General features: G+C 48.0%; 1 protein-coding gene across 1 annotated transcript; it reads right to left on the reverse strand.

Annotated features, from left to right (window-relative positions):
- Nucleotides 1-20,756: 20,756 nt before the first annotated feature.
- On the reverse strand, nucleotides 20,757-22,411 carry LOC109171165. Its single transcript, XM_019320299.1, has 2 exons — nucleotides 21,557-22,411; nucleotides 20,757-20,957 (listed from the first exon to the last, which is right to left on the reverse strand). Exons 1-2 carry the CDS (start codon nucleotides 22,409-22,411, stop codon nucleotides 20,757-20,759), a joined length of 1,056 nt encoding a protein of 351 aa, XP_019175844.1.
- Between the last annotated feature and the right edge of the window lie 1,506 nt (nucleotides 22,412-23,917).

Consider the following 23,917-nt stretch of genomic DNA (forward strand, 5'->3'; position numbering starts at 1 on the left):
ATGTTCGTGGTATGTAGACTAATGCATGTAGGTTTGAAGATTTATCTTCATCTCCAGTGGGAAGGGCATTTGTTTAGATCAATCCTGAAGAATGGGTCTTGTCGGAATGGTGAACTACATGAATGAACGAATTAAAGAGAAGCAGAGAGAGCAGCTTTGAGAAGACAGAAAAATGTATTTCAGTTCACACAAAAATAATACAAAACTTTACGATATAAGGAAGAAGATGAACGGTTATGGAAAGTAGGAGAAAAGACTATAAAAGCCCTATACTATTTATTTTCTATTTATTTTTATCCTCAAACACCCCCCCCCCCTCCCCGAAGCTGGAGCGTGTAGATCCTACATGCCCAGCTTAAACACAAAAGGTAGTGAGATTCACAATCAGTAGCTTCAACTAGTAGGACTTGATGTAATTCTTTTCTTTTCTTGATTATCCAGGCTTCTCCATTGAGTCCACCAAGGATGGTGGACCTCCTTAAACACCCATTCTTTTCAAACCATCAGATTCTGCCATTCTGCTCTGCTAGAGAAACCATCAACATGAAGAATCATTCTTCATCATGAACTCATCTCCATGAGCGCAGAAGTCCTCCACTATCTTTGCTTTTGTTTTTCTTTACCTTGAATTTATAGGTAGGCAGAGAATTGATTGATTCTGGTGTGGCTCCTTTGTTTTGTGACAGATCTTCTCAAGCCTAGGATAGAAATTATGCAAGGGAGGCAGCAACAGATTGTTGCACACAGAATAAAAAGCATTGCATAGCCAATGCAGCTAAACGTTAGAAATACTATGCACAACCTGTACATGTTTGGAGCCTCAGAAGAGGAAGAATGACCACTAGCTTTACGGAGTTCATTCTCCATTTCCGCAAGCTTCTTCATGGAGTTATCTTCAATGGCTTGCATCCCCTTCTTTAGCAGCTGATTCTCATCCCTTTCCTTCCTCAGCATCTCAAGTTCTGAAATGTCATTGAACAACTTCATCGCAGCTTGTTTTGCCTTTTCGTGTGCACATTGCTTAGGCTCCTCTCCATTTGCAGAAGCCCTTTCAAAGCTTTCTCCCGAGGACTCGACTGCAAAACAATCATGACCAATTTTCATTTCAGGAGTGCATCCTTGTCCTTTGGCAGTAGATTTCCCTTTCTCAAGAGGCACAAATCCAGCCTTGGACAACAATCCTGGCTTCTTTTCCATGCACCTTAGAAAATCTTCTGCAGTAACCTCAAATGAAACTCTGTGATTAAGTACTGTGTCATCATTATTCACAACGTTTGGGGATTGGTCACCCCCAGTTTCAGTTAATCCCAAAGAATCTCCAATCTTCAAAGAGCCTAAGAAAGCCTGCGACTGATTCTCTAAATGTTTCGTATTCTCTCTAAGTCCAGCAGAACAGACTCCCACATTCCTTTTCAACAAAGTATTCACCTCAGGATTAAGATTATACTTCTTTGGATACACAATCTCATTCTCCAAAGAACTTATGATATGCATAGGACCCTCATTAGGCCTACCATTCTCAAATCTACAGCCTCCATGGAACCTAACCATAGCATTTGCAAACGCCTCTGCATTACTACTACTACCACCAATCCCATTGGGAATTTCTATAGCACTAGCACGCTCAACATGAAGCTCACTCAACAGTAAACGCCACATTGACGGACTATAATCGGAGAAATCCAAATCGGAACTCTCCCGAAGAACATCTGACTGAAGCTCAGAATATGCAGACGAGTAGTCATCGAAAACCTCATCGTTTATAGACAACTTTAGCTCGATCGCACTTTCGAAAACTCCAGAACTCGACTTCACACACGAACAACTATCTCTCTGAACGAATTTCTGATCGAGAGACACAACTACTGTGGACGTGATCTGCTCGGCCACGATCTCCTTAGAACTCTCGGCTTCGCCTCCAATCGTCAGCTCCAGCGAGCACTTAGCAGCTTCCTTCGCGAACTCCTGCGATCGCTTCGAAACGAGAGACACAACCTCTGTGGCTGAATCGGAGGACTGCTCCGTCTTCTTCAAATTGAGAATCTCATTCGGCAGATCAATTCCTTCCTTCCGCTGCTGTAACACCACGTGTTACGACCCCTAAGATCAACTAAATCATTTAATCAATTACCCAAAAGAAAGAATTAAATCACAATAATTAATTAGGAAAGGCCCACCATAGTCCACGGGCCCTTATCCCTAAACCCAATCCTTAGTCCCAAAAGAGATAGAATTAGCAAGCCCATAATATTAGTTCCTAACTAGGACTCCTAAATATATAAATAGGGGACTTAAGAGGCACCTTGAAACCCCCCACCACAATAAGTGCCCCACCACCCCAAAGAGCTCCAAGAATCCCCTAGAAGAAATCAAGAAAGCAAGAAAGCTTAAAGAAAGACCCTTCATAGCCAAGGAATTAATTAAGGCTAAGAGGTAACCCATGTCTCAACAAAACCTATTTTCATAGTTATAATTCCCCCTTAGGATCCCCCATATTATTGTATGTTGATTATTTGTTATATTGGTGTTATGATTCCATGGTTATTCTTGATGATCTTGACGATGATGAGTTATTGATAATTATGCCGTTCTTGATGATTAAATGACGTTCTTGATAATTACATGGTGCTCTTGATGTTCTTAATGATTATATGAGGTTCTTGATAGTTATATGATATTCCTACCGAATCTTGATTTTAGAAGATGAATTGTGTTCTGGTTGGTTTAAAAATAATTAGAACCCTAGGTTGTATCGTGGAATTCGTATGGTGTTATTCTTGGTATATTGGGTGGGAATTCGCATGATTGGGTGTTTATTATGATTAGAGAAGCATGTTAGGTTATGTGCCGTTTGTTTCTTAATTTTGATCCGTTGATTGTCTACGTGTGTTATCAATAGCGTTTGAAAGTGTCTGAGCATGGTCTCGGGTTCCACGAAGGTTCCCGGGGCATTTTTGGTGTTAATGAGTCAGTGGGGGGTAGGTGGGGGTAGGGGACCCACCACCTACCCGCGGTAAAAAAGGGACAGTTCCGGCAGCGGGCAGCCGGCCGGCGGGCAGCTGCCCGCCGGGCACCCGCTGCCCGGAACAGTAACGCCGGCGGGTGAACCCCTACCCGCTGGAAATTCCCACACTCGGGACCCGGCTTCCCCGTTTGATGTTTCCCCGACCCCCGTGGTGTCCCAACGGACTCCGTCTATCGTGCCTATGTCTAGTTTGATGTTTCGGGTACCGTTCGTAGGTTGTATGAGTCTTATATATTGCATGCTAGTTGAATTGGTATCCCCTTGACCCAGGTATGAGAAGTATGAACCCCTTAGGAATATTCCTAGTTGTGGATGACCACGCATAGGTTTCGTTATACGTTTTCCCCCTTTCCCAATGTGCTAATATGGGCTGCATGTGCTTGCTAAGTGTTATGTGTGCATGTTACCCCGATTTGGTTGAGATCAATCGGGCTATACGGGCAGTCGGATGGGCTGAAAACCATACCGGCTGTTAACCAGGCTGGTAAAGACCGGTCAGGTATATAAATATTATATAGGACTAAGTTCCACTATACGGGCAGTCGGATGGGCTGAGAACCATACCGGCTGTTAACCAGGCTGGTAAAGACCGGTCAGGTATATAAATATTATATAGGACAAAGGTCCACTATACGGGCAGTTGAATGGGCTGAGAACCATCCCAACTGTTAACCAGGCTGGTAAAGACCGGTCAGGTATATAAATATTATATAGAACTGCGGTTCATCAGTCGGTTGCGATCGACTCCTCCGTAATGTGAGACGGGGCAGGGTGCTGCTGGGCCGTGTCAGAGCTATATGCGCTGACCCTCATGTATGGGCATGCGATTGGTCCTGTGGCGCCAACAAAGTGTGCTATATGATGAGATAGGAAGGATTGATGTTGTGACTGTTATGGAAACGTGACCATAGGATTCTTGCTAGTAAACTATACATGTTTAATTGTGATTATTGGTTGTGTTTATTTATAACTGTGCCCTATGTCGAGAATTGTATATACTTGATTATGACTGTTGATTGTGTGTACCCCTATCTGTCGAGTCGGTTCCCTGATTTGAAAGCTAGAGTCTCTTAGGATATATCCTCATGCTTCGAAATGACTTTTCGTATATCAGCATCTCTCGCTGAACAGATATATTTGGCTTTCAGGCACAGAAGAATAGGTCACTGGAGTGCGCTAGAGCTTGGAGCGTAGAAGTAGTTAATTTCTCTTTCGGCCTGCGTGCCATGTTTATGCATTTATATTATTGGGACATTAGTTAGTTAGCCTGTGCACCTGAGTTCTCTAGCTCAGGTGTGGCATAGCACCCCATACTCTCGTACTCTGATTGGGACTTAATGAGATTTCACCTTTATTTTATAAGTTTTAAATATCTTGAAAGTCTGGGGTGTTACAGCTGCGGAACGACTGTGGAGATCGCCGGGGAGATTCGAGTGTCCTTATCTTGTGGATTCCTCTGCGGAATCGTTGTTGATGATCGACTACTCTGCGTAGCAATCGGACTGATTCGCGATGCGCGAACTATGGATTTATTGCTGCTCTGCGTAGCGATGTTCCACTGCGGATTGATCGGAAAAGATCGCAAAAGCGATCTAGCATCAGGAGTCGTCGAATGGCTTCTTCGACTGGACTCTCCGATGCCGGCGGCGGCGGGGTAGGTGAACCACTGTGGTGGCTCTGATACCATGTCGGAATGGTGAACTACATGAATGAACGAATTAAAGAGAAGCAGAGAGAGCAGCTTTGAGAAGACAGAAAATGTATTTCAGTTCACACAAAAACAATACAAAACTTTACAATATAAGGAAGAAGATGAACGGTTATGGAAAGTAGGAGAAAAGACTATAAAAGCCCTATACTATTTATTTTCTATTTATTTTTATCGTCCAACAGGTCTTGAAGACCAACCAATATAATGTTTTTCATTTGATCGAGCTTTGATATTATTTTTTTAATTATTCATGACAGGAAGAGTAGCAACTGAATGAAGAGGAAGGAAAAAGAATCTAATCTGTTACCGCAGAGAACAACAGAGATCATCTGCTTATATACACAGGTCTATGGCGGGAAGAGAAGTTATAACAAACTTCTCCAATACAATGTCTATTTCACCCCTCACTCGTTTTGCTCTGATGAGTGCCCTCCTCCAATAAATGTTGTGAATAAATATATGTGGACTATACTAAAGGTATTATATTATGACAATACTTTGAACCAAATTTAGTAAATTTGAACTGAGATCATGTGGCCCTAGATTCTTGATTGAATTCAAATTGTTCATATAAGATTATCTCTAATAAAGGTTAAATATTAAATGTCTTAAATTCAAATAAATTGCAAATTTAGAAATTCCATTAATTAAATGATGGTGTTTTTCAAGGTGGTAGGTTGTAGGTGGAACATAAATGTATATATTTTAATTTGAAAAAAAAACTTATAAGAAAAATTGTAGTTTTACTGAGAATTACTTCCTAGAAAACTATATTGCCAGGTTGAAGCAGAATTTAAGGTGCTTTGTTAGGACTTCTAAACTGGGCAATCCTGAGGATGCTATCTGGTTAGCCAGACAATATGAGAAGGGATTGAAAGGAGGTGATGGCCCTAAGGCTTCTAACTGGAATCCCAAACCTGCACAGACCACCAGAACATACAGCTCCAATTCCAATCAACCTTACACCTAGAACCTAGGATGAATGACTTAAATGTGTGGTCAACAGCTGGAAATTCCCAATATGTGTCGGCTTTTTTTTTTTGACAACAATATGCAAAACTCCTTTGGGAGTTGCGTTTTTGGTTGTGTCCCGGCTATTTTTTATTTTTCGTGTATTTTCGTAAAACGCAAGAGGTAGTTGCGTTTACGTATTCGTATACGTAAAACGCATTACCTTCATGCCTTTTCCAGCGGATACGGTATAGGTAAAAACGCAACTTACTTTTGCGTTTTCGGTATAATACGTAAAACGCAAAAGTAAGTTGCGTTTTTATGTTTTTTTGTACCTCCGGCGACCTCGAAGGACTCCCTCGCCTTCCTCATTTCCGTTTCCACTCTCCTCACGGTATCGGAATCCTTCGATTTTCTGTACAATGGATTCAACAGATCAAACCTGAACCTGCAGGGAGCCACTGTGATCAAACCAAGCGGCGCGCTTAAGCTCACCAACAGATCACACGACGCAATCGGCTATGCATTTTACCCCACCCCACTGTCTTTCCTCAACTCCAGTATAATACGTAAAACGCATCTCCCAAATGCGTTTTAACGTATTCCATACGTCACATGATAACGCATTTGGGAGATGCGTTCGCAACTAGCAATTGCGTTTTAAGTAATTAACGAAAAAAAAATACTGCTGGGACAGCTTCAAAAACGCAACTCGTAAAAGAGTTTTACATATTTCTGTCAAAAAAAAAGTCAGCACACATTTTGGGAATTTCTCATGGCCTTCTACACATTTAAGTAATTGATCCTAGAACCTAAACCCCAGCCAAAATCCAGCCTTATCTACCCAAACCACTGCATCTAAAACACCAGAAATTACCCAATTCAGGAACCAGTTTAAGGAACAAAAGAGATGTTGCAAGTGCTTTGATCCTTGGCAACCTGGGCACAAATGTAGTGGCCCTACCTTTAACATCATAGAAGACCAAGGAAACAATGATTTATGGAACTTGAAGAGGACAAATCAGCCCCAGAAGAAGCAGAAGCGTCACTTTGTACTGTGGTTGGAATGAAGGGAGCTAATAGTTTTGAATCAAAATTCACTCTTAGTACTACTATATGCTACACAAGTAGTACTACTGGAACACCGTACCGAAGGTATAACATATTACTTAGTCTTATATCTTAATTGATTGCCTAAACATACCAACTAATTCTGTCCTTTTTCTGCAATATTGTAGGGACATATTACTTACGCTTGCTTTCAAGCACCATAACACGCATGTTAAGTGTATATCAACGCACATTAACTGTGTTATTTCACGCAAATTATATATAAAACCAACACACATTAACTCTTTTTTACAAACATATTAAGATTATCAACTGCAGATCAGAGAATTTTATAGCACAACCAACATATTACAAAGTGTGTTAATTACATCAACTAACACTAAGATTAAAAAAAAATCATTCTTCCTCGCCAAGACCAACCATTTTCTTGTTTCCATCTGACAAGTCATTATTTTCAGTAGTTAATATGGCTACAATGCACTTTACCCCGAGACAATCAAGATCTGTTTTCTTTCCTTTACGGATTCCACAGGCCTAACCAGTTGCCCTAGTCCCCATATATGCTTCCATGTGGCGCATTGTAAATACGCCACAATCAGTCTTGTATGTAGAATCCCTCCATTTCATCTGCATTCTTATTGGGACAACATTTTTAACCGCTTGTTCAAGAGAGAATAACATCTTTCTACGCAAATACTGTGCAAAGTACTCTTTCTGCAAATAAATAGAAAATTATAAAAAAATAAAAAGTTAAAGTTCGTATAATGACTTTAAAGGTGTGAAACGTGTGATTCAGTACTTACCAATGTATCAGGTATATTGCCATATTTGTCAGTTGTAGCACCACCAATAGAGGAATTGTCAATTATATCAATCCGTATATATCCAATCCTCAAATCAAATAATATTACATATATGTTATCAGATGCAATACCTGGGAAAAAAAACTGCATTTTAGAAATTGTTTTATATGTATTAGCACAAAGAAATGATAAATACGAATTTTAATGTAAGCATTTACAATATAATTTACCAAATGACGGCTCATTGCATCTTCAAGAGCATCAACCTCTATATCAAGAAAGTCTTGAAACTTTTTGTACAATTCATCAACGTTGAGTCCAGGTTGTTTATTCACAATACAGTACGCCTAAAAAATTATGATCATTAGATATTAATTATACATTTCATTAATAATTCAAGCTATTTTATTTTCACTTAAAGTGTGTGAAACTATATTTTAATGTGTGCTTTTCTAAATGAACAAGTTGATAATTACAGCAGCAATGCTATCTGTGCTTCAAAATGTTTCTTAATGTGCATGAAACTATAACTTGTTCATAAAATAACATACCGGATTTGTTGTAAAAAAGAACCTCTTATTAACAAATTCTCCAGAACTGTAGGCGTCCAGGAAATTTAGAATCAGAGCCCAAGTATCCAACACCCCAGATTCGACATACTCATTCTTTCAAATGATCTCAGCTGCATCATAAATAAAACTTTCTCCCCGCATCTAAACACTTCATTACACCTACAAATATTCATATAAAACTATTTAACATAAAGAAAAAAATAATAAAAAAAAGGTTCACTTAGCCGGTACAATTAATATACAACAAAATAGGCATGTTAGGTAGAACTTATGAGGTCTCATCATCTTGCTTTTCAAACCAATTGATAAACGCCTTCTCAGCGGGAGTGTATGGTGATGTCAATTCCAATTGTTTTATAAATAATGGAGAAATCAATGCCTGGGCCCATTTTCTTGTTCTCCGTTCTTTTTGTGGTTGCTCTTCAGTAGGCTGTGCTATAGCTTTTTCAGCCTTTTTGGAAGCTGCTGCTACTTCTACTTCGTTACACATTTGAGGATTTGTTTGTTCAGCAACATCAGTAGACTCCTGTAATATGGCTGCATGTGGTGTGCTTGAAACATCAACTTGTTGCACATCAGCAGAATACTGTGCTACTAGGGATGCTGTTTTTTCTGATCTATATGCTACACAAGTAGTACTACTGGAACACCGTACCCAAGGTATAACATATTACTTAGTCTTATATCGTAATTGATTGCGTAAACATACCAACTAATTCTGTCCTTTTTCTGCAATATTGTAGGGAGTTGTGTTTACCCATGCAAATTTGGTTGCAACTGTAGTGGGTTTGAGTCTCTGTATCAATATGCATTTCACAGATATCTAAATATCAATTACTGCCACACTACTCTGTATCAATATGCATTACACAGATATCTAAATATCAATTACTGCCACACTGCAATACGATAAAGCAATCATAACTTATATTTTTTAGAACAATATTTTCTATATCAATTATGTGTATATTTAGTTATATTATTTCCAAACTATTAGTATATTCTTTAGGTAAATATCTTTATTGTATTTATTCTTACCTTTTCTATTTATTTTACCGTTAACAGCATCATGTATATACGCTATGTACTCCTCAATTCACTGCAAGCAAATATACATACTTAATATATTATTTTCACTCCTCCATGTATTCATGCGTACATAAAAAAGCTTACATGGTATATCAGAAGGTTTCAATTGCTCAATGCTTCTTCATCTTTGATGATTTTCTTTTGGTTCTACATTGCAATCCAAACGATGGCTACAATAACATCTACATACCCTCTCCATGCATCCACTAATCCAGAAAAATCCACCATCAACACTGGTCAAGGTTTTGCCATTCAGCGACAATCCTTCATCATTGCCGAAAATCCATATTACCTCCACTCTTCTGATGGTACGGGCACCACGCTCGTTGGCAATGTTCTCACCGGCATTGATACTACAATCCTTGGGCACACGCGATGAAAATGACCCTTAAAGGGTGCAACAAATTTTGTTTTGTTGACGGATCTTTTCCCATGCCAGATGTTGCCCATCCCGATCACGCTCGTTGGCATCGGGTGAACAACATCGTAATGTCCTGGATCCTCAATTCAATACACTCATCCTTGGCTAACACGGTCCTATATGCCACCGACGCTGCCTTTGCTTGGAAAGATTTACAGGAAAGATTTTCTACCGCGAATGGACCTCGCATCTATGAAATTGAAAAGCGCATAGCAACTTTTTCCCAGCGTGATGCATCCATAGCAAACTACCATAATCATTTGAGTGCACTTTGGGACGAATTAAACCTGTTGGATCCTCCACCCAAATGTTCGTGCTCTGCTCGCCAGGAATACATTGCACAAATGGAGCGTCGTCGACTGATGCAATTTCTCATGGGCCTTCGAGACACTTTTGCTCAACCACGGAGTCAACTGTTGCTTAATGGTACACTTCCTACTATTAAAAATGCTTACTCATTGTTGTTGCAAGATGAATCACAACGTGTACAAAGCAAAAGTTACGGACATCCGGTGGATCATTCGCCTCTTCAGGCAGCCCGAATTGACATTGATGCACCAGCCTCGCTGCAATCTCATACATCCTCTACGCCTCAGTTTACTGCCGCTGCCAACCAATCTTCTACAAACAAGGTGCATGCATCATTCTCCACATATCGTCCAAGTAACAATCGACCACGACCCCGATGTGCTCATTGTGGCGCACTTGGTCATACACAACAAGTTTGCTACAAGCTTTATGGGTATCCTCCCAGGCATAAATTCAACAAAAAAAAAAAAGGAAATACTAATAGTAAACATGTAATGACGCAGTCACCGTTGTCTATTCCTTCCGAATCACTTCAACAATTACTCCGATTGCTACAAGAGGTAAAGGATCTAAAGGCAAATCTCATTGGTAAGTCTATAGCTTTAACATCTATTTTCAATATTTCAAATGAATGGGTTGACACAGGTGCTACTGATCATGTTTGTTTCAATCTCTCTATCTTTACTGAATTGCCTAAATACAATAATACTGTCAGAAATATATCTGTTCCAACTGGTAATGCAATTCCTGTATGTGGTATTGGACATGCTCGTATATCCCCGAATATTAATCTAATTGATGTTTTATATGTCCCTACATTTAAATTTAACTTGTTATCTGTGCAAAAATTAACAAAAGATTCAAATTGCATTGTCATTTTCTTTCTTAATTATTGCGTGTTGCAGGACCTTTCCACGAAGATGGAGATTGGTCGGGGCCATGAACACAATGGCTTATATTTCTTTTGTGATACACCGCAATCCACTGCATTAACCACCATCACTCCTAATACATGGCATTCTCGTTTTGGTCACCCATCTCATTCGGTTTTTAAATATTTAATTTCTACACTAGGTTGTTCTGATTTTAAAGATCCTTGTGATATTTGTCATATGTCCAAATAGGCAACGTTTATCTTTTCCTATAGGCCATACTTCAACTAATGCTTGATTTGATTTAATTCATGTTGACATTTGGGGTAAGTATTCTATTCCTACCCGGATGGGACATCATTATTTTTTAACTATCGTTGATGATTATTCTAGAGCTACTTGGATTTTTATGATGAAATACAAATCTGATGTTTTTTTTGTTGCTTGTTCATTTCTTATCATATGTTAAGAATCATTTTAATACATGTGTTAAAACTTTTCGATCTGACAATGATTCTGAGTTCACAAAAATTGATTTTCAAAATATCTTACTTCAATATGGAATCTTGCAACAATCCAGTTGTCCTAGCACACCCCAACAAAATGGGGTTGTTGAACGCAAGCACCGTCATCTTCTTAATGTGGCACGTGCTCTGCGCTTTGTGCTTTCAAGCAGGACTACCCCTAAAATTTTGGGGCGATTGTGTTTTAACTACTACTTATCTTATCAATCGTACCCCTACCCTAGTCTTGCAAAATAAAACTCCTTTTGAAGTCCTGTTTGGACATTCCCCTGATTTTACTACCTTACGTGTTTTTGGTTGCCTATGTTATGCATCTACCATACAAAATCACCCAAATAAGTTTGACCCTAGAGCAAAGCGTTGCCTTTTCCTTAGCTATCCTCAAGGTCAAAAGGCCTATAGGCTATATGACCTTAACTCTCATAAAGTTTTTGTGAGTCGAGATGTTGTTTTTTATGAGAATATTTTTCCTTTTAAAGATGAACCTGCTTTAGCTACGCAATCAACTCTCAACCCCACATTGCCTCTACCTATACCATCCATTGAAGAACAAAACACACCAATTACTGTACACCTTGATAAACACACTACCCCTACCACACATATACCGGTTGTTCCAGAAACACCTTTGCCTGAAAGCAATCATTCCATAACTAACTCACCCATAAATGAACAACCGTGCTCCAATTCTCCACCACCACCACCAATCCCCCTTCGACGATCTCAAAGGCAACATAAACCTCCCAGTTACCTTTCTAGCTACATATGCAACGTGTCTACAACACCACAATATCCCATTTCTTATTTTCTTGACTCTAGAGCATACAATCCTAGTCACATTTGCTTTATCAATAATATCACCAAAGAATCTGACCCATCTTCTTTCTCTACTGCACAAACTGACCTTAAGTGGAAAAGAGCTATGCAAGAAGAAGTAAATGCTCTAGAAGCAAACAATACTTGGTTTTTGACAACTCTACCCCTGGTAAGTCCGCTATTGGATGTCGATGGGTTTACCGTATCAAATACAAACCTGATCGTTCTGTTGAGCGATACAAAGCCCGCTTGGTAGCAAAAGGATACTCTCAACTAGAAGGATTTGATTTCACTGATGTCTTTGCTCCTGTAACAAAGCTTGTCACAGTCCGTACAGTTCTTAGCATCGCAGCCGTACGAGGATGGGCTACTCATCAACTTGACGTCTCTAATGCCTTCCTTCATGGAACACTTCATGAAGAAGTCTACATGCAAGTCCCTCCAGGTTTAGGCGAAAGGGGGAGAATCAGGTTTGTCGTCTCCACAAATTTCTTTATGGGCTCAAACAAGCATCACGATCATGGTCACGACTTTTTACACATCCCTCACCAACACCGGTTTTGTACAATCTAAAGCAGATTATTTCATGTTCACTTACAAACGTGGAAATTTTCTAACTATTTTGCTTGTTTATGTTGATGATATTGTTATCACAGGTAATGATTCGACCATCATTACTATCCTCAAACAGTACCTAGCAAACAAATTTCAACTCAAGGACTTGGGATCATTGAAGTACTTCCTTGGAATAGAAGTTGCACGTTCCTCGACTGGAATTTTTTTGAATCAAAGGAAATATGCCCTTGAAATTCTCTCAGATACGGGAATGTTGGCTTGTAAACCCGCCTCAACTCCTATAGAGGTTAGTCATCAACTCACTCCTAACACAGGCGAACTTCTTGCAGACCCATCCATATATAGACGACTCGTTGGTCGCCTTCTCTACCTCACAGTCACTCGGCCAGACATCACTTATGCAGTTAATCTCCTTTCGCAATTCATGTCTACACCACGTGATGTGCATTGGCAAGCCGCACTTAGGGTTGTATGTTGTGACACCCGGTAATCCAAATTCAATTAAGGGATTAATTAAGTAATTAATCCTAAGCCAATTGATAATTTAATTCCATAAATTCTTGAAATTCAGTAGTCAGGGACTAGTAATTGACTAGACAACCCAAAGTCAAGTGTTGTACCTAAAGCTTTGTGAGTAGTTCCCTTGTTCCCTTACACCTCTTCATTTTAGTAAGGGTAATAAAGACATTTCACCTTATGTTAGTGATGGGATTAATTAAACCGGGGGTCCGACTTAACTAACCCGAATAAGGATACGAATAATAAGTAAGTAGTACGAACGTTATAGCAAAGGCCGTGAGACCATAGATTGTATTAAATGCTGTAGAATTGGTTATTACAATAGTATTTCAGGACAAATTATGTAAGAACAGTAGATCGTGTCTTAACTAGACAAGGTGGGGGGCTTTTATACAACCCCCGCCCCTAACCGCCACCCCCTGAGGCGGGGGTAGTTAGATCCGGATTGACCGCGCCCGGTCTCGCGACCGGGCCGCACTGCGGGGCCAGGCCGAGCCCGTCATGGGCTCGGGCCAAGCCCGTGTGGAGGTCGGCCCGACCTCCTGGAGAGGTCGGCCCGGCCTCCAACGTGGCCCGTGCGAGGGCCACGTGGCGAGGCCTCGGCCAGGGTGAGTACATGGCGCCGCCCCGGGACCCGTTCTTGCCTTCGTCCTTGGGTCGGTTCGGGTCGCTTCCTAATATATCCGTCATCAGTCCCCCACTCTCCGAGCTGCGAGTAATCGTCAGTGAAGGAGAGTAAACGCTCCGGCCGACCTCTCAAAATGCCGACCCGAGACGTCCGCATCCCAGCGTTATAGGTGCCGTCCAAGCGCGCGATAATGATGAAGAACTCCATCCGGAACATGACTCCTTCGTCTGCTAGGCCACATACACAGTAGAGTCCTCTTAGGTTTTGATCATCTTTCCCAAGTCAACCAATCACATCCATCCTTTCACCTTTTCCCCCCTCTTTTTTGGGTTTTGAATTTCAAAACTCCCCCTCTTCCTATCTCCCCCTCTTCTATATAAACCCCTTCTCCCCCTTCATTCCACACTTTCCCCCTCTGCAACATCACACCTCTTCCCAACTCCGGCGAGCCCCCCCCCCCCGAATTCCGGCGACCCCACGGCCGCAACCTCCGGCGAGCCACCACCGGATTCTGACGACCCGCGGCAACAAGTTCCGGCCGACCTCCAACTACCCCCGTCGCCGAGCCGTAGGCCCGAGCATGGTACACCCCTCTCTCCTCTCTCTTTTCCCCTTTCCTTTTTTTATTTTTTTTTTGTTTTCGCACCACCCTGTCGGGCTGCTCCGTCGCGGTGGCGCTGTCGCGACACTGCCACGGGGACGGCTCGCAAGCTGCGCTCCCGTGGTCCTCGGCTGTCCACCTGGGCTCAGGCGACGGCGACGGCGGCAACGGCCGTCCCCCTCTGCCAAGGACGTGCCGTCCTCCGGCGCCGGGTCGCGCCGACCTCGCTCGCCAAGGCCGTGCAGGCCCCGGGGTCGGTCGGCCTCTCTTCGCTCGACCTCGGCCTAGGGTCGAGGTCCTCCAAACTGCCCCCCCATTTTTTCTTTTCTTTTTTTTTTTTAACGTACCCCGTCCTTATACTCCTTCTCTTTTACCTCGTAGGTTTAGTTGGTGCATGTACATTTCTTCCGGTTCCTTGGACGAGTTTTTGGACTCCGTAGACACCCACATCCTTCCCATGGATGACACTAGCGCCCCCCACCCCCCCCCCCACTCCTTTTCCCGCTCCTTCCTCCTCTTGGGTGGTCACCATGCCATACGAGGGTCCATTGGACGCCCATCCTCCCGTCATGGAGAACCCCTTCACGGTCCCGTACGAGGATCCTGTCCAGTACACCCCACTGGAGGCGCTCGTCGCGGTCTCGACTTTGGCTCAGACCTCCGCGCAGGAGTTTGAGGAGGCCAAGGGCTATGTTGGACCTACGGCCGAGGTGCGCCTGCCTTCTCCGTCGGGGAATGTCACCGAGCCTCCGACACCCCTCTTCTTCGGGGTTCACGTGCAGTCCCTGTATCTCGGTTTTCGCTTCCCTATTCATCCCTTCGTTGAATCCTTCCTTAACCATTATGGCATCGCCCCCGGGCAGTTGGTCCCAAATGCCCATTACTTACTTCTTGCCTTCTTGCTTCGCTGCCACACCATTCGTGTCAAGCCCCACATGGACCTCTTCCAGAGTTAGTTTCAAGTCACCTCATCTTCCGGCCAGGCCAGTAAGGGGTTCGTGGGTATAGCGGCCCGAGCGCGTATAAAGACGTTCCATGACTTCAATCAGACCAACAGAGATTGAAAACCGCACTCTGTCTTCATCTCGGTCGGCGATCGTCGCTCGTTCCTCTCTTGGAACAATAGGTTTGTGCGCCACAGGGCCCCGCTTCAGACGGCCTCCTTAGCCCGGGACATCCACGCCTTCCGGGGCAATCGGGGAGAGATTGTTATTGGCGAGATGATTACGACGGAGAACATGCGTAGCCTGGGCTTTGTGTCGGATGGGCCGCTACCGCCACGTATTTGTTCGCGCCTTTTGCGTATGCCCTAGTCGGATGCACGTCCCTTGATCGAGTTGTCAGACGATGAGGCGCCAGAGCAGTCCCCGGGATCCTCGGGATCCTCGGGCGAGGTTTTTGCCGAGCCCAGGTCCTCCGGGTCCGCTGTTGGCCCTTCGGTGCCTCTACTCGTGGTTTGTTCCCCCTCCCTCGCTAGACCATCGTTTATACATATGGCTTATGGGTTAACCCCTGTTCGTTTCATTTTGCAGCGAGGTCTCCCATCATGTCTTCGTTCCGTGAGCGCCTCGAGCGCCTCGTGGCGCGTGGTCCTGTTGCGAAGAGACAGAAGGTTACTGCGCAGTCTGGCGCGCCCCCTTCTGAGCACGGTGCGCCCCCGCCGGGAAGGGCGCAACCGCAGGCGAGTCGCCCCCCCCCCGTACCGCCGGCCGTTCCGCCCCCGCCGCCGCCTGCCGAGCACACGACGCGGAGCTTGCCCGCTATCATTCGAGAGGCCCTCCGGACCTTCGAGGTATGTACTCTTGCTTGTGATTTCCTTTATTACACTTACTCTTTGTTGTTGTATTGTTATGATTGTGCCTCTTCTCAGGGTTGGGTCGTGTCCACCATGGCCCTTGTCGAGGATGAGCAGGGTTGCGCTCGCGAGCTGGTGCGAGCCTTGGAGGCCGAGACCAAGCGAGCCGATTAAGCGGTCAGACGTGATGCTGAGTCCTGGAAGGCCTTGGAGGCGGAGAAGAAGAGGCATGCAGAGGAGCTTGGACAGGTCATCCCCGCCTACAAGAAGTCTGATGAGTTCGAGCGGGATGCCGAGGAGTAGGTCCGTGGGCGCAGCGGCGACATAGTCACCTCATGGCTAGCTAGTGACGCTGGGAAGGAGACGATTGCGGAGGAGAGTGTTATGGCCTTCCAGGTGGGCCAGTATGCTATGCAGCAGGAGATCGACACTGTCCTTCATCAGAAGGGAGACGCCTTCGACCCGGTCGTCCTCGAGCTGCCGGCCGAGATGGAGAACCCCGAGCCAGTGACCCCTGCGGCGGGCTTCTCACTATCACCCCTTGATCGCGCCGACGAGCCTGTGGAGCTAGTGACCTCCTCGGGAATTATCTCACCCACTTTGCTGAGTGTTCACGTCCCTGATTTGGATGGGGGGGCCGAGGGAGTGACCGTCGCCGTTGCGCCGTCGACTAAGCTGCCACTTGCCACCGCGCCGGGTTCGGATGAGCAGCCTTGATCATGCTCGTTTTAGCTTATTCCCTATTTTGTGTATCCGGGCATAGACTTTGGCTGTTTATTCCCTTTGATGACTCTTCCTGCTTTATCTTGCCATGCTTCGAACGTTGGATCTTTATTATATGCTTGGGACTTATGTTTGACTGTGCACTCCTATTTTTTTTTTTTGTGCGCCCGGTCAGTGCTGGGGCTCTCAACCTCGGATTGTGCTGAGGCACTAGGCCTCGGTGCTGGCCGAGGTGTCGGACCTTAGTGACTGCCGAGGTGCACGCAGCACGGTGCACCCGGCAGTGTGCCGAGGTGCATGGCACGAGGGGGCCACGGCCATGGGCCGATGTCCGACTGGGCGTACCTCGGCCTGGGGCGGTGCCCTGTTGCGCCCCGATGTTGCCGGGGTGTGATAGGCTTATGTTTTTTTTTTTTTTTTTTTTTTTTTTTTTGCCTAGTGTTAGCCTCAAAACATATTATTGCCGATGTTGTCGGGGTGTGATATTATTGCCGCTCACTAAAACATTATTGGGGGTGGGGGGGAGGTCTTCCTCCTAAAATAGCATTTCAAAGTCCACCTTTCACGCAGCGGGTCTACTGGTAGAACTTCAGCAGGTGTTCTGAGTTCCAGACCCTGGCTATCATCTTCCCTTTAGGGGTCTTGAGCTTGTAACTACCAGGGCGGACCACGGCTGCTACAATGTATGGGCCTTCCCAGTTGGCAGCAAATTTGCCTCCCGCCTGGGGCTGGCTTGCCTCCCTCCTCCTGAGCACGAAGTCTCCCGCTTGGAAGTAGCGGGGTCGCACCCGCTTGTCGTGGTAAGCTTTGGTTTGCCTTTGGTAATTCTCCGCTTGGATCGCAGCTGCTTCGCGCCTGTCATCGATCAGGTGGAGGTCAGTTCTATGGTGCTCCTCATTCGTGTCGGGGTCGTAGTCCTCTTCCCGGCGGGAAGGTATTACTACCTCTGCTGGGGCTCGAGCTTCGAACCCGTAGGCCAAGGAGAAAGGTGTCAACCCCGTGGCCCTCCGGGGGGTGGTGCGGTATGCCCATAGAATGGCGTCGAGCTCCTCTACCCACGCCCCCCCCCCTGCGGATTCCAATTCCTTTTTCAAACTGCCCACTATGGTGCGGTTGGCATTCTACACCTGCCCATTTGCTTGGGGATAGCACACAGCCACCCGGCTGTGAGTAATGTGCCATTCTGCACAGAACCCCTTGAACTCTTGCCCCTCGAATTGGCGTCCGTTGTCGGTGATGAGTTGCATTGGGACCCCAAAACGGCACAAAATGTTTTTGTATACAAAGTGCTTGCAACGGGCGCTTGTTATGGTCGCCAGTGGTTCCGCCTCCACCCACTTGGTAAAGTAGTCCACTGACACTATGAGGTACTTCCTTTTTCCCGACCCCATAGGCAGAGCTCCCACTAAGTCCACTCCCCACCTGGAGAAGGGGATGACCGAGCTGATGGGGGTGTAGCTCGTGGCAGGTCGGCCGGGGGTGACCTGGAAATGCTGGCAGGTCTCGCAACCCCTAGCGTAGTCAGCGCACTCCTTGGCCATTTTGGGCCAAAAGTACCCCTGTATGATGGCCCTTCGGGACATGGCGAAGGCCCCTTGGTGGGCGGAGCAGGTCCCCTCATGGATTTCTTCCATGACCGCCCTGGCTTCGTCCGGGTATAGGCAGCGCAACAAGGTGCCGTTATAGGACCTCTTGTAAAGTGTGTCCCCCATGATTACGTACGTGGGGGCTCGTCGTTTCACCAGTTTGGCATCGGCCTCGTCGGGAGGCAGTGTACCTATTCTCTTGTATTCCTTGAGGTGGTCCAACCAGCAGGGAGGCCTGGTTTGCACGGGTATGACCGGGTAGGCGTCCAGGCTCAACCTCTTGAAATCCTCAATTCGGGCTATTTTTGAGATATGTTCCGGGGCCCCTTGGGCGAGCTTGGATAAGATGTCAGCGTCTGTGTTCTGGTCCCGAGGCACCTGTAGGACCTCGTAATTGATCAGCTGCCCCAGTAGTTGGAGCACCACGTCCCGGTACATCCACATTCTTTCATCACTTGCCTCAAATTCACCTGTGACCAGTCCCACGACGAGTCTGGAGTCACACCGGATTTTGAGCTTTTCCACCCTCATGTTTAGCGCGAGGCGGAGCCCCCCTAGGAGCGCCTCATACTCGGCTTCGTTGTTGGATAATTTGAACGCGAAGCGGAGGGCGTAGTAGGCCCGGAACCCCTCCGGGGTTATGAGTACGACTCCACCCCCGCAGCTTTTGGCGCTGGAGGACCCGTCCGTTGAGAGGGTCCACCACTCCTCGTCGTCATCCCGGACCCGCTCTGTGGCCTCCCAGGCGGTACACTCGACTATGAAGTCAGCCAGTGCCTGCCCCTTGATGGCGGGTCTGGCCTTGAATTGGATGTCGAACTGGCTCAGCCGCATGGCCCACCTGACCAACCTGCTGGCCGACCCCGAGGCCCTCAGCACCGCGTCTAGTGGTTGATTTGTGAGGACCTGTACGGGGTGGGCCTGGAAGTAGTGGTTCACCTTTTTTAACGTCACATCTACCGCAAAGATGGCCTTCTCCACGGCTGTGTACCTGATCTCCGCCCCTCGTAGAGCTCGGCTCGTGTAGTATACGGGCCGCTGGACCCCCTCGTCGTCCCGGACCTGCACGGAGCTGACCGCGGCCTGCGAGATGCCCAGGTATAGGTACAGGACCTCCCCCTTAACGGGTTTGGCCAGGGGGGGAGTGACATAAGGTACGTCTTGAGGTCCTCGAACGCCTTCTGGCACTCTTCGGACCACTCGAAGCCCTTTGTCTTTTTGATGACTCCAAAGAACGACAACGATTTCTCGGCCGACCTCGAAAGGAAATGGCCCAGGGCTGCCAACCGGCCGTTGAGGCGCTGGACCTCCCGGAGGGACCTCGGAGGTTCCATGTCCAGGATGGCCTTGACCTTGTCGGGGTTGGGCTCAATGTCCCTCTTCGAGACCATGTACCCCAAAAATTTCCCCCGTGTACCCCGAAGGTACACTTCTTGGGGTTCAACCGTAAATTGAAGCGTTGCATAATCGAAAATACCTCGGTAAGGTCGTCCGTGTGGAGGTCGGCGTCGGTACTCTTGATGATCATGTCATCGACGTAGGCCTGGAGGTTGCGGCTGAGGACCTGTTTGAACACCTTGGCCACCATCCGGGTGTAGGTGGCGCCAGAATTTTTCAGTCCGAATGCCATGACCTTTTAGCAATAGACCCCCTCTGGCGTGGTGAAGGCCGTCTTCTCCTCGTCGGCCTCCTCCATGAAAATTTGGTGGTACCCCCTGAACGAATCTAGGAAGCTCATAAGGGCACAGCCTGCAGTCTCGTCCACTAGCTGGTCAATGTTTGGGAGGGGGAAGGGGTCCATAGGGCAGGCCTTGTTAAGGTCGGTGTAGTCCACGCACATCCTCCAGGTAGGTGGCTTTGGGGCGAGGACTACGTTGGCTAACCACGTGGGGTATATGACCTCCCGGACATGGCCAATCTCTAGCAGGGTGTCGACCTCCTTTTTGACGAACTCCCTCCTCTCAGCGGAGAGGTACCTTTTGCGCTGCTGGACTGGCTTGACCGCGGGGTCGACAGCCAGCTTGTGCGTGATCACGTCTTGGCTCAGGCCCGGCATATCCTCGGGGCCCCATGCGAAGACCTCCTTGTAGCTCCTGATGGTGTCGATTATCCGTGCCCGGAGGTCGGCCGGGAGGCCGACCCCTACCTTCACGACCCGGTCAGGTCAGCTGAGGTCGAGGATGACCTCCTCTATCTCGACCACGGGCTCGGCCCGAAGTCGACCTGCCTCCTCCCGAAACGCCTTCTCAGCAATGGTATGGACCTGGAGGTCCTTCTGACCAATTTGGCGGCACGCCTTCAGGTAGCAGCTGCGGCTCACCTTTTGGTCTCCCCGGGCGACCCCAACCCCGGTTAGTGTCGGGAACTTGAGGCATAGGTGCTCCATAGAAATCACACACCTGAGGTCCTCCAGGGCGGGCCGACCGAGAATAATGTTGTGGGCGCAACTGATCTTAACGACTACGAACTCGACCTCCCACCTCCTGGTGTGCGGTGGGGTGCCTATCTCTACCTCCAAATTGATCGACCCCTCCGTTTCAATTGAATCCCCATGAACCCGGACAGGGGGGTCCGTACTTGTTCCAGCTATCCTCTTAAGAGTCCAGCTGGGTGAACGTGTCGTAGTACATGACGTTCACCGAGCTACCCGTGTCTACGAGCACCTGGTGCACCACCACGTTGTTGATGTCCAGCTTGACCACCAGGGCGTCTCGGTGGGGGAGGGGCCCATCTGGCAGGTCGGCTTCGGTGAACGTGATGGGCTCCCTCTTTGGTTTTTTCTCGTGGGGGGTACGTGTGACCTCCCCCACATACAAGCTCCTCGCCCACCTCTTCCGCTCGGCTGGCGAGTCCCCTCCCTCGGTCCCCCAAAGATGACATAAATGGTCCCTTTCTTCGGGGGCTGGGAGTCCTCCGTCGTCTTCTCCTCCTCCTCAGAGCTGTGGTCGTGGTGGTCCCTCTTACGGGGAGCCGAGGTGGATGGCGCTTGGCCACCCCCTTCCTCCATACGTTGCCTGGCTTCTGGCCCGGCGCCTGCCCTTGCGCCTGGCCGGGCCTCTTAATGAATTGGCCGAGGTAACCCATTTGGATGAGTTCCTCGATTTGTCTCTTTAAGAGGATGCATTCGTCCGTATTGTGCCCTTTCTGCCGGTGGAACTTGCAGTACTTGTTGGGGTCCCCCCTTGCCGATATCTTCATGCACTCCTCCTTCGGGAACACCACGATTCCCTGGTCCTCCGCGTGCGCCAAGATGGTACCTACTGGTTGTGTCAGCGGGGAGAGATAGTGTGTGGGGTTCAGCCTGGGCTCCTCAGCGTACTCACGTCGGTGCGGCCGCAGCGCCTTGCGCTCCTCCTGGGGTGCCTTGTCTTTCCGACCTCGTCCATCCTCCTGCTCCTTCTTCCTCTTCTCGGCAGCCTCGACGTTAGCGTACCTTGCTGCCTTGTCCATCAGGTCGTTATAGGTCCTGGGGGGGTACCTGATGAGGTCCTGGTGAAAGGCGCTTGACCTCAAGTTGTTTCGGAAAATCACTATGGCCGACTTCCCATCAAAGTCGGCGACCCCCATGGCCTCTTTCTTCCACTTGCTGAGGTACTCGGCGAGTGATTCCGAGTTCCCCTGTTTCAAATCACACAGGTCGGCAATTTGCTTTTTCCGTTGTAGGCTGGTGGCGAAATGGGATAGGAACTGCCGGGTGAGGTCCGCGAAGGTGGAGATGGACCCCGCCGGGAGGGATCCGAACCAATCATGCGCCTGCCCGTCCATGGTGGCGAAGAACCCCCTACACAGGATGGCGTCTGTTGCCTCGGTGATCATCATGGCGGCTCTGTACCTGGTCAGGTGTGCCCGCGGGTCCGTGGTCCTTGAGTATGCTTTAATGGTGGGAAAGCGAAAATCTCGAGGTAGGGGCTCCTCCATGATGGTGTCTGCGAATGGGGAGCCCAATACGTCCTGGGCTCCGGAGACCCGTCCCTCTCATCGATCTTATTCTGGAGCTCGTCCATCCTCCTCTGCAGCCGCTCGACCTCTGCCCGATGGGAGCTCGGAGCTCTACCCTTCGTTTCACCTGATCGTTCGACCCGGGAGGCCTGCTCACGTTGAGGGTGGGGTCGGGGAACCCGATCTGCTGACCCGCGCGAGGCTGCCTCGTGTCGTGGCGGGCGCGGGCGCGGGGCCCACGGCTCAGCGACCTCCGAGTGACCGATCCCTGTCGCAGCGGCCGGCGGGAGCATGACTCCGCTGCCGGTGGCCCGTTGGCTAGCCTCGGACCCAGCCTATCCCGGGCTGTCACGCGATCGCACAACCTCTCCAGGGCGGGCCTGGTTTGGGTCGGTGCCCTTCCATCGTCGTCACGCTGGCAGTCCTGGCGGGAGCCCCCTCCTCCCCGCCTCTCCGAGGGCCGAGGCGAGTTGACCTCCCCCTGGATGATGAGTGCCTGGGGTAGCCGGGTGCTTGGACCGCTGCGCCCCCGGGTGGGAGGAGGCGGAGGCGACGCCGGCGCCCCTCCGGTGACGCCCAGGGTGGCCTGTTCCTCTGCCCGTAGGCCCGCCGCGATGCGCGCCAGCGCCGTGGAGGCTTGTTCAAAGACCGCCACCCCCTCTTGGATGAGTGCGCGAGCCGGAGCGGGGGCGACAGGGGGGGTGGCGGTGCACCGCTGCTACGGTGGTTAGTGAGTTGGGCCCTCAGATCTCCCCCCGACCTGGTGGTGGCGGCCGGTTGGATGCTGGGGGCGGGGGTCCCGTTGGGACCGTTCCCGTTTGCGACGAGCTGGGTGCCGCGGGAACCATTGGTATGACGAGAGCTGGATCTCGATCGTGCCATCGCTGCGGATGAACAATAGTGGGGAGAGCGATTTAGCTTGTACAGCAGCTCTCAACAAGAGCACCAATGATGGAATTAATTCAACCGGGGATCCGAATAATAGCAAAGGCCGTGAGACCATAGATTGTATTAAATGCCGTAGAATTTGCTATTACAATAGTATTTCAGGACAAATTATGTAAGAACAGTAGATCGTGTCTTAACTAGACAAGGTGGGGGGCTTTTATACAACCCCCACCCCTAACCGCCACCCTCTGAGGCGGGGGGTGGTTAGATCCGGATTGACCGCGCCCGGTCTCGCGATCGGGCCGCACTGTGGGGCCAGGCCGAGCCCGTGTGGAGGTTGGCCCGGCCTCCAACGTGGCCAGTGCGGGGGCCACGTGGCGAGGCCTCGGCCGGGGCGGGTACGTGGCGCCGCCCCGGGACCCATTCTTGCCTTCGTCCTTGGGTTAGTTCGGGTCGCTACGTAATATATCCGTCAGTTAGTAATGCAAGCTAACCTAG

This window comes from Ipomoea nil, unplaced genomic scaffold (assembly GCF_001879475.1).
Source record: "Ipomoea nil cultivar Tokyo-kokei standard unplaced genomic scaffold, Asagao_1.1 scaffold3399, whole genome shotgun sequence".
Classification (NCBI taxonomy): domain Eukaryota; kingdom Viridiplantae; phylum Streptophyta; class Magnoliopsida; order Solanales; family Convolvulaceae; genus Ipomoea; species Ipomoea nil.